Consider the following 11,295-nt stretch of genomic DNA (forward strand, 5'->3'; position numbering starts at 1 on the left):
GGAAGTGCTAGGTTTGAGGATCGCATCATTTACTTGTCACTCCTTATCAAAGTGGGTATTTGTTATCTGTTATCTACCTGCCTATTCAATGTCTCTCAGGCACTCAGAAAGTAAAAGAATAACAATTATGGAAATGCACCACATTACTGTCATTCCTATCATGTTGGTACATTCTGCTCTGACATGGCAGGTTATTATTCGTGTGTCTGTGCGCTGTTCATAGGAAAAAGTGAAAACACATCCAGTATGTGTGCAGAAGGGTGTGTCAGGTCTTCAATGCATAGGTTACTTTGAGTAATTTGGAGAATCTATCAAAGGGAGCATACTGGCTGAGTGACATGTCTGGAGCCCTGAGGACACGAGTCTCTCTCATAGCACGAGGAAGCTATGCACATATCACAAACACAAACCTGCAATAATGCAACACATCAGCCTGATGCCATGTTTTTTTGTTTAGTTAATTTGTTTATTAAATGGCTGTGGATCGTAACAGAAAGGCGGGGCAACATTTAGGAGAAAACTAAAGGGAAACATTGGCTTGGCAAGCATTGCTGTGACGCACTGCAAACTATTTCTGTCTTATCAAATCATTTCTGTCATCACAACAACACTTCTTGTTTTCTTCAATATTAATAAACCTGTTAAATAATTTTCTAGAAATGAGCATGTATCTTGAAGAGATTACAGCACTAAAATACAGAAAAAAACATGGAAAATGTCGATATAAGTTGAAAAGGAGTTGAAAAAATCGCTCAAAAATGGCAGGTTTGTTTCACTGGTTTTAAGAAAATAAGACATAAAGCACAAAAGTGAGACACCTTCTTGTTACCAGGAAAGAATTTTGTAAAATTTCTGCAATCCTGCGTGACAGGCGGTTGCCACTTCCTTAATATTGATGGTTTAAACTTTTAGGCAGTGCCAAAGATAATATTCATTCCAGTCCTGACAATTAAGCTAAGTAGTTTTATTGCGTGTTTGTTCATGTGAGAGCAGTATCTTAATAAGGGAGATGCACTGCATCTTATTTGCTCATTCCCCTGCTGTGAGCAAATATTGCCCATCTGGCACTGCTTCAAAACTAGCCTGTGTACTGCAGACTGCACTACTGTCTCCTTCCCATGGAGAGATAAAAGCCCACATGTTGGAGAGTTACAGTAAGTGCTATTACCAATTGCTGTTAATGGAGAGGAAATGAAGAGAGACGAGCAGTGATGAAACAGAGTATTGGGAGAAACTTACCAGAGAGTGTTTCTTCCTAGAGGATAGGTCCAGTGTGGTATCGTACAAACTCTCTACGAAATTTCGTAGACAGGGAACGTTCACTTCATTCTTCACAGTCTAGGGGGAGGACGAATAACGCAGAGGTTATAAATCGTTTTTATCAAACCCCAATGTACTTTTTCTGCTTTACTTGATGCACAGAGACGGACAAGACACTATATATTCATGAGTTTAAGATTTGAATTATTTTCAAAATACAAACACAATATATTTAGTCAAGCAGACATACAGCCGAAAGACAGACAGACGTCTTATTTTAAAAGAAAAACGATAACTTCAATCTGACTCTGGCTCAAAATGAATCCAAAAAAAGCAAAAGTGCTCTGAGCAGTAAGACAAAATGCACTTACAGCAGCTACAGGTACCAGTATCTCCACAAAGAGTCCAGCTAATGAGTGTTTAATGTCTTTATCCTTCACTTCCAAGAAATACTGTGCACACTCCTAAAGACAAAAAGAGAGAGAGAGAGAGTCAGAGACAGTGAGAGAAACAATATATGTATATGATAATTCTGTAGCAAGGTCATCGGTTCAAATCCCTGTTTTGTCATGGTGGGAGGAAATGAGAAACATTCTCACCACTGTAATTGCCTTTAAAAGTGCCCCTAAACAAGGCACTAAGCACCTAATTACTTCAGTGGAACTTCTCAAAAGCCAATAGGATGGCTCTGTAATAGCACTAAACTGCTTCCAGACATGAATGTATGCAGAGAATGAGCACATCTGTCCTGTGAACACTCCCTGAAACCTTGTAAAGAGCCTCTTTACAATTTGTTGGCATGTAAATAACTGGTAAGGTGACAATTTATTTCAGCTCAGTCTACCTGCATGAACTGGAAGGAGGCTTCAAAGTCTTCCACCGGGTACATTTTGATGCGGAAGAACTTGAGTCCCATGATGAGGCTGATGGTGGACTGGATGACGTAGGGGCTCTGCTCCTTCTGCCTCAGCTCCTTCAGCTCGGAAATGAACTTCTTCCTCACTGCTGGGAACCTGCCGAAGGGAAATGGTCACCAGGCGTAAAAAGTCACTCTATTCTCTTCAGTTTTAGTAAATAATTTCATATCCAGGTCTCAGGTGAGTAGTGATATTGTTAGTAGAATTACTACAACTAAGCAGCAAGATTTTTGTCACGTATTTACTTGCTAATATTGCATCATGTGTCTATTCTAACTCATGTATTTGCATATGTACCCACCATACAAATAGATTTTACCAACAGTGCTCTGCAGGCCTATATTTAGAATGGCATCTGAAGGGGTGATGTGGAGGGAATGTGTATGTGTGTTAAGGGTGTCTGCGTTTTTTGTCACGTGCTTTTTGCATGCTTCACGGGGGTTGCCACAGCAGTTAAGTAAGTAGAACAGTCCTCAGCCTTCTGTTTAGTGCTGAGTGTTTAAATAAGATACACATAAACACCGTGATCCATAAACCAAGCTGGAAAAACACACAGGTAATGCCAAGAATAAAGTATGCGCTGAGATTGTTTAAGCCTATGTGTACCTTTTCATAGCCCTGTGTGTAAATGATGAACAACATATATCCCACCACCCATACAGAAGACAGTCTACGTTCTAAGCTAGATTTCCAAGTATTAAATCGTATCCATTATTAGATTGATGACTGTGTTAAATGATGTGTGTGCGTGTGTGTGAGACAGCAGTGACTGAGCTGCCCTGTGAACCTCCTCCATCACTGTAATAACCTCCTGGAAAATGGGAACAGTGCTCATCTCTCATCACACACAACATTAAACAGGCGGAGGACCATCATCTGGAGTGTCATTATGCTCAGTTGCCATCTCACACACGTCACACACACACACACACACACACACACACACACACACACACACACACACACACACACACACACACACACACACACACACACACACGTCACAGTACTAGCACACAGGGAATGGCAGGCGTTTGTTTCTTTTCCTCACTTGTATTAAAGACAGCATTTGTAATTGCTTTCTACTGAAAATGGGGTCATAAGAAGAAGTAGCTACTGAAACTACACATTAAAATTTCCACCCTTACAAATCAACCCACAGCTGCAACATGACCTGGAAATTTTAAAGACATGAAGAATTGTATTCCAAACTGTAACAAAATCTTTCTGTAATTATAACTGATTATTCAATAGTTTTGAGATATTTAGACCAAACAATCCACAGTTTACACAATTTACTCCCTGTTGATATATAAACACTTAATGTGTATGCATACACACACACACACACACACACACAGTATAAACATTAATTTGCACAACAGTACCTGGACTGAGCTACAACTCCCACAACTTCTGCATAGAGGTCAGCCACTATGTGCATGTTGCCTGTGTTAGGTCCCAGATACCTAAGAAGTAAACACAAAACAACAATCAACCATGTGCAGTGCTGTGCAGAACTGTGGAAACAATCCATACATTTCTTGTATTTGTAAAAGCTGTGTATACATGCATGCGGATGTCATAACTGCATGTAAATATGTTGCAACTGGTCAGACGGTAAAAGCAGTAAATGCACTGACACTCTAAACTGTGCTTCATTCAAAGCCTTCTAGTAAATTATTTGTGTTTGGTATGGTATCAGTCTTACCCTTCCTTGTATTTGAAGTGCTTGAAGGTCAGGTTTATAACTTCTTGGATGAGTCCATCCAAAAGAGGATGGAGGGGGATCTGGAGTCAGAGAAAACGTTGTCATTTTATTCTGAAATCATTACGTCTACATTTGCTATTTCCTCCTATTGTTTTCTGTGCATGTTTAAACTCTTTCACAGTATTAAATAATTGAAACAGTAGTAGCAATATCAGCATTGTGCAGAATGACGGATCACACTGTAAACTGAGACTCACCTGCTTCAAAACTTCTATAAGCACTAAAGAAAAGATGAAATCTATTGCCAGATCTCTCCGCTCCAATAAGTAGTCCTTCTGTTGCTCATCACTAAGACAGAAATGGAGAAACAGAAGCATTATGTGTCACATTCACAGTCACAGTGTTGATGCTGTACAGGGGCCCAAGTGCACACTACTGTTCTTGCCTCTGTACTCGACACACAAATGTGTCACACGTGAGGTTCTGCTTCTATTTGATTTGCGTTGATAAATTTATTGTAGGCACCATCTGGTCCACTATGTAATTGTGTGTACCCAGTTTGTTTGAGATTTGGAAACACACTTCTGCAAAGACAACATCTTCAGTGCAGTTTATTGGTGTATTTTTTCAGTGGAAGTATAGTTTTACATTAGTTTTCTGATGTTTGTTTGTAGGGTTATATTTAGTTAGTCTGCCATACGTACAGTATTGCTTATTGTTTATTGTCTCTAAAGGTAATGAAAGTAGTGTCTTGAAAGTTCATGTAGGCTCGGCAACATTGGTGTATGACACTTGAATCAAACAAACAAACAGAAATGTAATTGTTTTTCAGGTTCCTGCTCAATGGTTTTCAAGCCCCTCATTACATTACTGAGTAAGAGAGACGTTTATGGTTAAGGTTTGTTAAAAAAAACAAGAAAAAAACTTTATGAGCCAGGATCCAACTTCTCAGGTGGGCCCAAAGAAGAGTTTTACAATTGTATGTGTGTGCTGTTTGCATCTTCCTCTCACTTTTTTGACTTGGTGTTGGCTCTGGGTCGATATTCATGAGATTCATCTTCCAGGCCATTCTGCCTCTTGTACCAGTCAAACAGAGTCCTCAGGATAGATGGCAGGCAGTACTCTGCTAGAGAACTCATACTGCTGATCAACTGTAGGTGAAGGTGAGCAAGATAGGCAGGAGAGAGGGAGAGGTCAATCCCATTCCCAATATAAGACAATGTTAGAGCTAGATTTGGTGACAGAGAAACAAAAGGGGCAGCACATATTGCTGTTGATGGGTCCGTGTCAGGTACACACCTGGTCGAACTGTGGGTCCTCTCCTCTCTGCAGAGATTTGTTGAGAGGCTTCTCCTGCAAGATAAGAACAGACAGAGGGGAAGACATTCATGTTAGAAGAGGCGGGAACAGGTAGACATTTTATTATGAAGCTTTGAGACAGGAAACACACCCTTAAGGTTTTACAATTTTGCAGAGTGCATTTTGCCCTTGTTTTGTGTCTGTTAAATCTGCAATTTTCAATAGCAGTCCCAGTAATATATGTTCTTAAAGTATACTAAATTAGCATATCACATGACACGGTTAAGCAACATTGAGTATAAAATGTTATAAATGCAGCTTTCCACTCATATCTAAAAATGTTTTATTTGAAAGAGAACATATTCTATAAATATTCTGATTATTTGTTAACTCCCCCTTCTCTTTCATTCGTTTCTATCTGCAGGATGTCTCTTGTTTTTCTGTGACTCACTCTGTATTGGACTGTTTGGTCAGAATGATTGTTATAGGTGGTGTTTTAACTGTGCGCTCCCCCTCATGCCTTTGGGCGCATGGAGAGCTGTTGTAACTCCTCTGCTCTGTGCTGGAGTGTTACAGTGCGTAACCATTGTCTCTGCTTCTCACAGCAGTCTGTTTCATGTTGTTTTCCGGTTTCATTCCCTCTTGGTGAATATCAGGTACTTTACTGTCTGTGCCATCCTTTGCGCATAGGATGTACTATGTACTATGTGCTATTGCTTCGCCTGGGTAAAATCACAGATACCTTGATCACTGGAAAGTCTGTGTGTGACACCCCTTATACAGATGCTGGTCATATAATTAAAATATCATCAAAAAGTTTATTTATTTCAGTAATTCCATTCAAAAAGTGAAACTTGTATAATGTATACATTCATTCCACACAGACTGATATATTTCAAGTGTTCATTCCTTTTAATTTTGATGATTATAACTGATAACTAATGAAAACCCCAAAATCAGTATGTCAGAAAATTAGAATATTGAAATGAAAAGGTTCAATATTGAAGACACCTGGTGCCACACTCTAATCAGCTAATTAACTCAAAACACCTGCAAAGGCCTTTAAATGGTCTCTCAGTCTAGTTCTGTAGGCTACACAATCATGGGGAAGACTGCTGACTTGACACCTGACGACCATTGACACCTTGCACAAGGAGGGCAAGACACAAAAGGTCATTGCTAAAGAGGCTGGCTGTTCACAGAGCTCTGTGTCCAAGCACATTAATAGAGAGGTGAAGGGAAAGAAAAGATGTGGTAGAAAAAAAGTGTACAAGCAATAGGGATAACCGCACCCTGGAGAGGATTGTGAAACAAAACCCATTCAAAAATGTGGGGGAGATTCACAAAGAGTGGACTGCAGCTGGAGTAAGTGCTTCAAGACATGGGTTTCAGTGTCAGAAGCGTCTCGCATGAGCTAAAGACAAAAAGGACTGGACTGCTGCTGAGTGGTCCAAAGTTATGTTCTCTGATGAAAGTAAATTTTGCATTTCCTTTGGAAATCAAGGAGTCTGGAGGAAGAGAGGAGAGACACAGAATCCACGTTGCTTGAAGCCCAGTGTAAAGTTTCCACAGTCAGTGATGGTTTGGGGTGCCATGTCATCTGCTGGTGTGGGTCCACTGTGTTTTCTGAGGTCTAAGGTCAACGCAGCCGTCTACCAGGAAGTTTTAGAGCACTTCATGCTTCCTGCTGCTGACCAACTTTATGGAGATGCAGATTCCATTTTCCAACAGGACTTGGCACCTGCACACAGTACCAAAGCTACCAGTACCTGGTTTAAGGACCATGGTATCCCTGTTCTTAATTGGCCAGCAAACTCGCCTGACCTTAACCCTATAGAAAATCTATGGGGTATTGTGAAGAGGAAGATGCGATACGCCAGACCCAACAATGCAGAAGAGCTGAAGGCCACTATCAGAGCAACCTGGGCTCTCATAACACCTGAGCAGTGCCACAGACTGATCAACTCCATGCCACACCGCATTGCTGCAGTAATTCAGGCAAAAGGAGCCCAAACTAAGTATTGAGTGCTGTACATGCTTTTCATGTTCATACTTTTCAGTTGGCCAACATTTCTATAATCCTGTTTTTGTATTGGTCTTAAGTAATATTCAAATTTTCAGAGATACTGAATTTGGGATTTTCATTAGTTGACAGTTTTAATCATCACAATTAGATGAAATAAACATTTGAAATGTATCAGTCTGTGTGGAATGAATGAATGAATATAATATACAAGTTTCACTTTTTGAATGGAATTACTGAAATAAATCAACCTTTTGATGATATTAATTATCTAATTATATGACCAGCACCTGTGTATATAGTGCAAACAAAATATTAACTTGTGTGCATAAGATCATACCTTGTCTGCACAAGTTAACCCCTTGACGCCGATGGTCGCGAATTCGCATCATACCTCTTCCTTGCAGACTGCAAGCCAAGATAGCACATGGATTCCCCCAATGGCTGTTGGTGCATATTTGATACGAACCTAGGGAACCTTTTGCAAGCCCTGGTTTCTCATTTATGCCTGTTGTCGCTAATTTGCATCATACCTACACATACCTGAATTTCTCTTTTCTATGTTCTAAAGACAAATTAACAATCTTCACTTAATTTAACATCAGCTTGAAAGCAAATAAACACATTTTTTAAATTTTTGATCGTAAAAGAATTCAGGCGTTAAGGGGTTAATATGTTGTTTGACTACCCCAACTTTATTTTAACTTGTCTTCTCAAAAGTGTTACAATAATGCTAACCAGGGGAGCAGGAACTCAAGGGATAGGAATGAACTGGAGACACCGGAGGCAGAACAGATGCAGATCAAAGATTGAATAATGGTTTTAAGCCAATGAACAGGCTTATGGGATGGTTAGGCAGGCAAGGGTCATAACCAGGAAGCAGTCCAACACAGAAAGAAATCCAACAAAACAGGCAAGGTCAAAGGGAAACAGATAAACACATCTGAAAACCCCTGTCTGCCTTGAAATGTCTGCCTGGGAGAGAGCTTGCTGATGCGGTATAACTATTATATCTTGTATATTGTTGCTGTGCTCAGTCTTACAATTGTGTTTGGCTTTTGACAGTAAACTGTCTTCAGCGACCTCACTTTGTTAGCCGAGTTTGGCTGTTCCTCACCCAGTTGTATTCCTCCTACACAGCTGTTTCAGTCAATGTCTGTTTCATCCTACATTGGTGATCATTGATAAAATCATCCACCTAACAATACGCCTATAAAACCCATGACTATGTGCAAGTGAACCTAGAAGAATAGAAGAAGTGATGCTGTTTTGAAGGCAGTGGTCACACCAACTAGTGATTTGTTTAAAATGAATGTTTACTCACTTTGTATTTTGGTAATTCATTATCAGTATAATCTATTAACATATCTATTTTTGAAAGCATTCTTACTTAACAGTATTTTTTCCACACCTGCCTAAAACTTTGCGGGCTACTGTATATACACAAGAGGGGTGAGTGACAACCACACAGGCGGGAAACACACCAGGGCAGGACATGTAGTGAACTGAAACAAGAGGTGAGAAACAAAGTAAAATAGGAAACAGAATGAATGAAAGACACAAGAAAAAACATAACCTAATGCACAAAGCAGAAACACAAAGACAGGAAGTTAACAAGGACGCATGATGAATGATTCCACCAAAATAAAACAGGAAATACATAAGAACTCAAAACCATGACACATAGGTTACCTAAGGTTTCCAGCATCACCCTGTGACTTTCCCTCTGTCCCCTTAACTATATAAGCATTTATCAAAAAGATTTTTTTCACATTGCCCAGAAAACAAGCGTATCTGGATGCATGAGTAGTCCTTTCTGAAACACAACTCCACATGTATTAACAAAATATGAGTGACAGGGTTTTTTTTAATGATGGAATGGCTGATGAAGGATTTCTCATGTTTATTGAACTGTCTACCATTTTACTTTACCATGTGAAATGAAAAAAAAAGTAGAAATAAAGTCAAAACAGACAGTAAGCATACAAAAGTCCTTTACAAATTATTTTATTTCAGCATAATAGTAAGAAGCCTCTCCTCTGATTTTCATATACTTGAAACTAATTGGATCACAAGGGTACATATTAGTTAGCCCATTTTACAATAATCATTGTAACATTTTTTTTAGGAAGTTATTCTTATGCACTCGTTTTCCTACACAAAATAATCAATATCAAGATCCTATCTTAACTGAGGACCATAACTCTGCATGCAAGACTAATAAAAGAAAACAACTAATCTGTGATAGCTACTGTTATGCTGTTGTTCATCTAATACCATTATCAATATAATTTACTACAAATACCAGGGACTTCGTATAAGAAAGAAAACATTTTCTTGTGGTACTACTGCCTCTAATGTGAAAATTACTGAACATACTGGGCTCTCAACTGTACTGATCCAAATTGTTCTGTCCATCTTCTGTGTCAAGTTGAGGAGAAATAGGCTTTGTCTAAAACCTAAAATCTAGTACAGTCTGAAGGAAAAAAATATCCATCTCTCTTTTTTGTCTTTTTTTCTCTTGCTTTCACTCCAGTGTTTACAATTTCATCAGAATAAAAAAAGGTCCTTGAAACAATCATCAAAAATGTGATGAGAAATTCTCAGACAAATAAATCCTTGGATCTGTCTGACAAAATTAAAACTCAATCTTATAAACAAATTATCTGAGACTCAAGGATTCTATTGCATTTTAACAATGAGATTGATAATACTAAAAACAAATGACAAAAAGGTATTAACAAGTGACGTCAACTCTATACTGTATTGCCCTTTAGCCGTTTTAGTATGTGCTCGTGCCAACAGTATCCCTTCCACAGATTTGGAATAGTGTTTCCAGAGCAAAATGAATGCATTTCTCAAACTTGGCCCCTTTGCTACCACTGGGTTTTTACTTTATCTCAGTCACACTGAATACCATCTCTGTACACACCTTAACTGTAACACAACTTTGCCCCAACATCAATGAACCATTTAAAGAAAAATCTCCCCAATAATACTTTTGGTAAAGCACCACATACCTCAGTATCCTGTGCTTCTTATTTGTATCAAACACAAACATCTGTTCATCCTACAAATCAGAGATCAGTTAATGCACTCTGGGATTTCATCTCCACATTCAATCTAAAGCTTATCTGGACCTTTAAATTTAAAAACAGAAAACAAACAAACGTTAAAATAAGACTGCAGTGCCCTGAAATCACCCAAGATGGTTTCAGCCACCTGTTACTCGCTGTGGCATCATAGAACAGGTGTAATGTCTTGATATGTACATGTACGTTCAGCCCGGCAGACTAATCCACCCACCCAGCGCCGACATTTCTGGATTAAACGGACCAGTTTGGAAAATGCAATCCCACTAGTTCACCAGTCACAGAAAGGATCAAGTTTGAGAAACTGTTCAACAGGCAGCAAAGTGGTCCTGATCAACCCGCTCTTTGCTGTCTGACTGCCAAAGACTAACAGAGTACGCTCACAGCTCATCATAGGTAAAAGAAATCGTTCGTTACAGTATCATTTAGTACTACAATGATTATTTGTGTATCCGCACTTACTTAAGGCTAAATCCAATGACATGACAGACATCCATTATTACATACCAACCACAAAATATTTGGATAAAAAAGGCAATTGTTAGTGTGTAGTAGAGTCGAGCAAAGTGTTGATTGCGCTACGGCCTGTGACTGGCCGAAGCACAGCAGTGGGGAACAATTTAGCACCACTGACTTCTCACAAGGACTCCCAGGGGCTCCCTTCAGGATTACATACTGTGCACACTGCAATCAGTAACAATGACTCAACATATTCATTATCATTAAAAGACAAACTCTCTTGACATGAGAACACATTAGTTTGTTTTAGCGCCACTGAAGCCACCAACATTCTGTAACTATGACAGCTTTAGGATAAAAAAAACAAAAAAAACATAGCATGATGATGAAAGGCTGTCTCGTCTTAGTAAATACATTTGATCCACAATAATAAACAGCAGAGAAAAAGGCAAATGGAAAAAACAAAAACAACACACTAAGGCCACAAGATTTTGTATAACCCCGCTAATCTCACGATGTGAGAATCTGTACAAA

The 11,295-nt window shown here is 39.1% G+C and overlaps 1 protein-coding gene across 1 annotated transcript in view; it reads right to left on the reverse strand.

Annotated features, from left to right (window-relative positions):
- LOC123986889 (protein furry homolog) overlaps nucleotides 1–5,864 on the reverse strand; it is a 30,145-nt gene extending 24,281 nt beyond the window's left edge. Inside the window, exons 1-9 of the mRNA XM_046075306.1 lie at nucleotides 5,853–5,864; nucleotides 5,188–5,241; nucleotides 4,900–5,039; nucleotides 4,146–4,236; nucleotides 3,889–3,968; nucleotides 3,566–3,646; nucleotides 2,105–2,273; nucleotides 1,632–1,724; nucleotides 1,240–1,338 (exon numbers count right to left, since the gene is read on the reverse strand). Of these exons, the coding sequence (XP_045931262.1) occupies nucleotides 1,240–1,338; nucleotides 1,632–1,724; nucleotides 2,105–2,273; nucleotides 3,566–3,646; nucleotides 3,889–3,968; nucleotides 4,146–4,236; nucleotides 4,900–5,039; nucleotides 5,188–5,241; nucleotides 5,853–5,864 (819 nt within the window). The remainder of the gene's footprint in view (nucleotides 1–1,239; nucleotides 1,339–1,631; nucleotides 1,725–2,104; nucleotides 2,274–3,565; nucleotides 3,647–3,888; nucleotides 3,969–4,145; nucleotides 4,237–4,899; nucleotides 5,040–5,187; nucleotides 5,242–5,852) is intronic.
- Between the last annotated feature and the right edge of the window lie 5,431 nt (nucleotides 5,865–11,295).

The sequence above is a fragment of the Micropterus dolomieu genome, linkage group LG18 (assembly GCF_021292245.1).
Source record: "Micropterus dolomieu isolate WLL.071019.BEF.003 ecotype Adirondacks linkage group LG18, ASM2129224v1, whole genome shotgun sequence".
Taxonomy (NCBI): Eukaryota; Metazoa; Chordata; class Actinopteri; order Centrarchiformes; family Centrarchidae; genus Micropterus; species Micropterus dolomieu.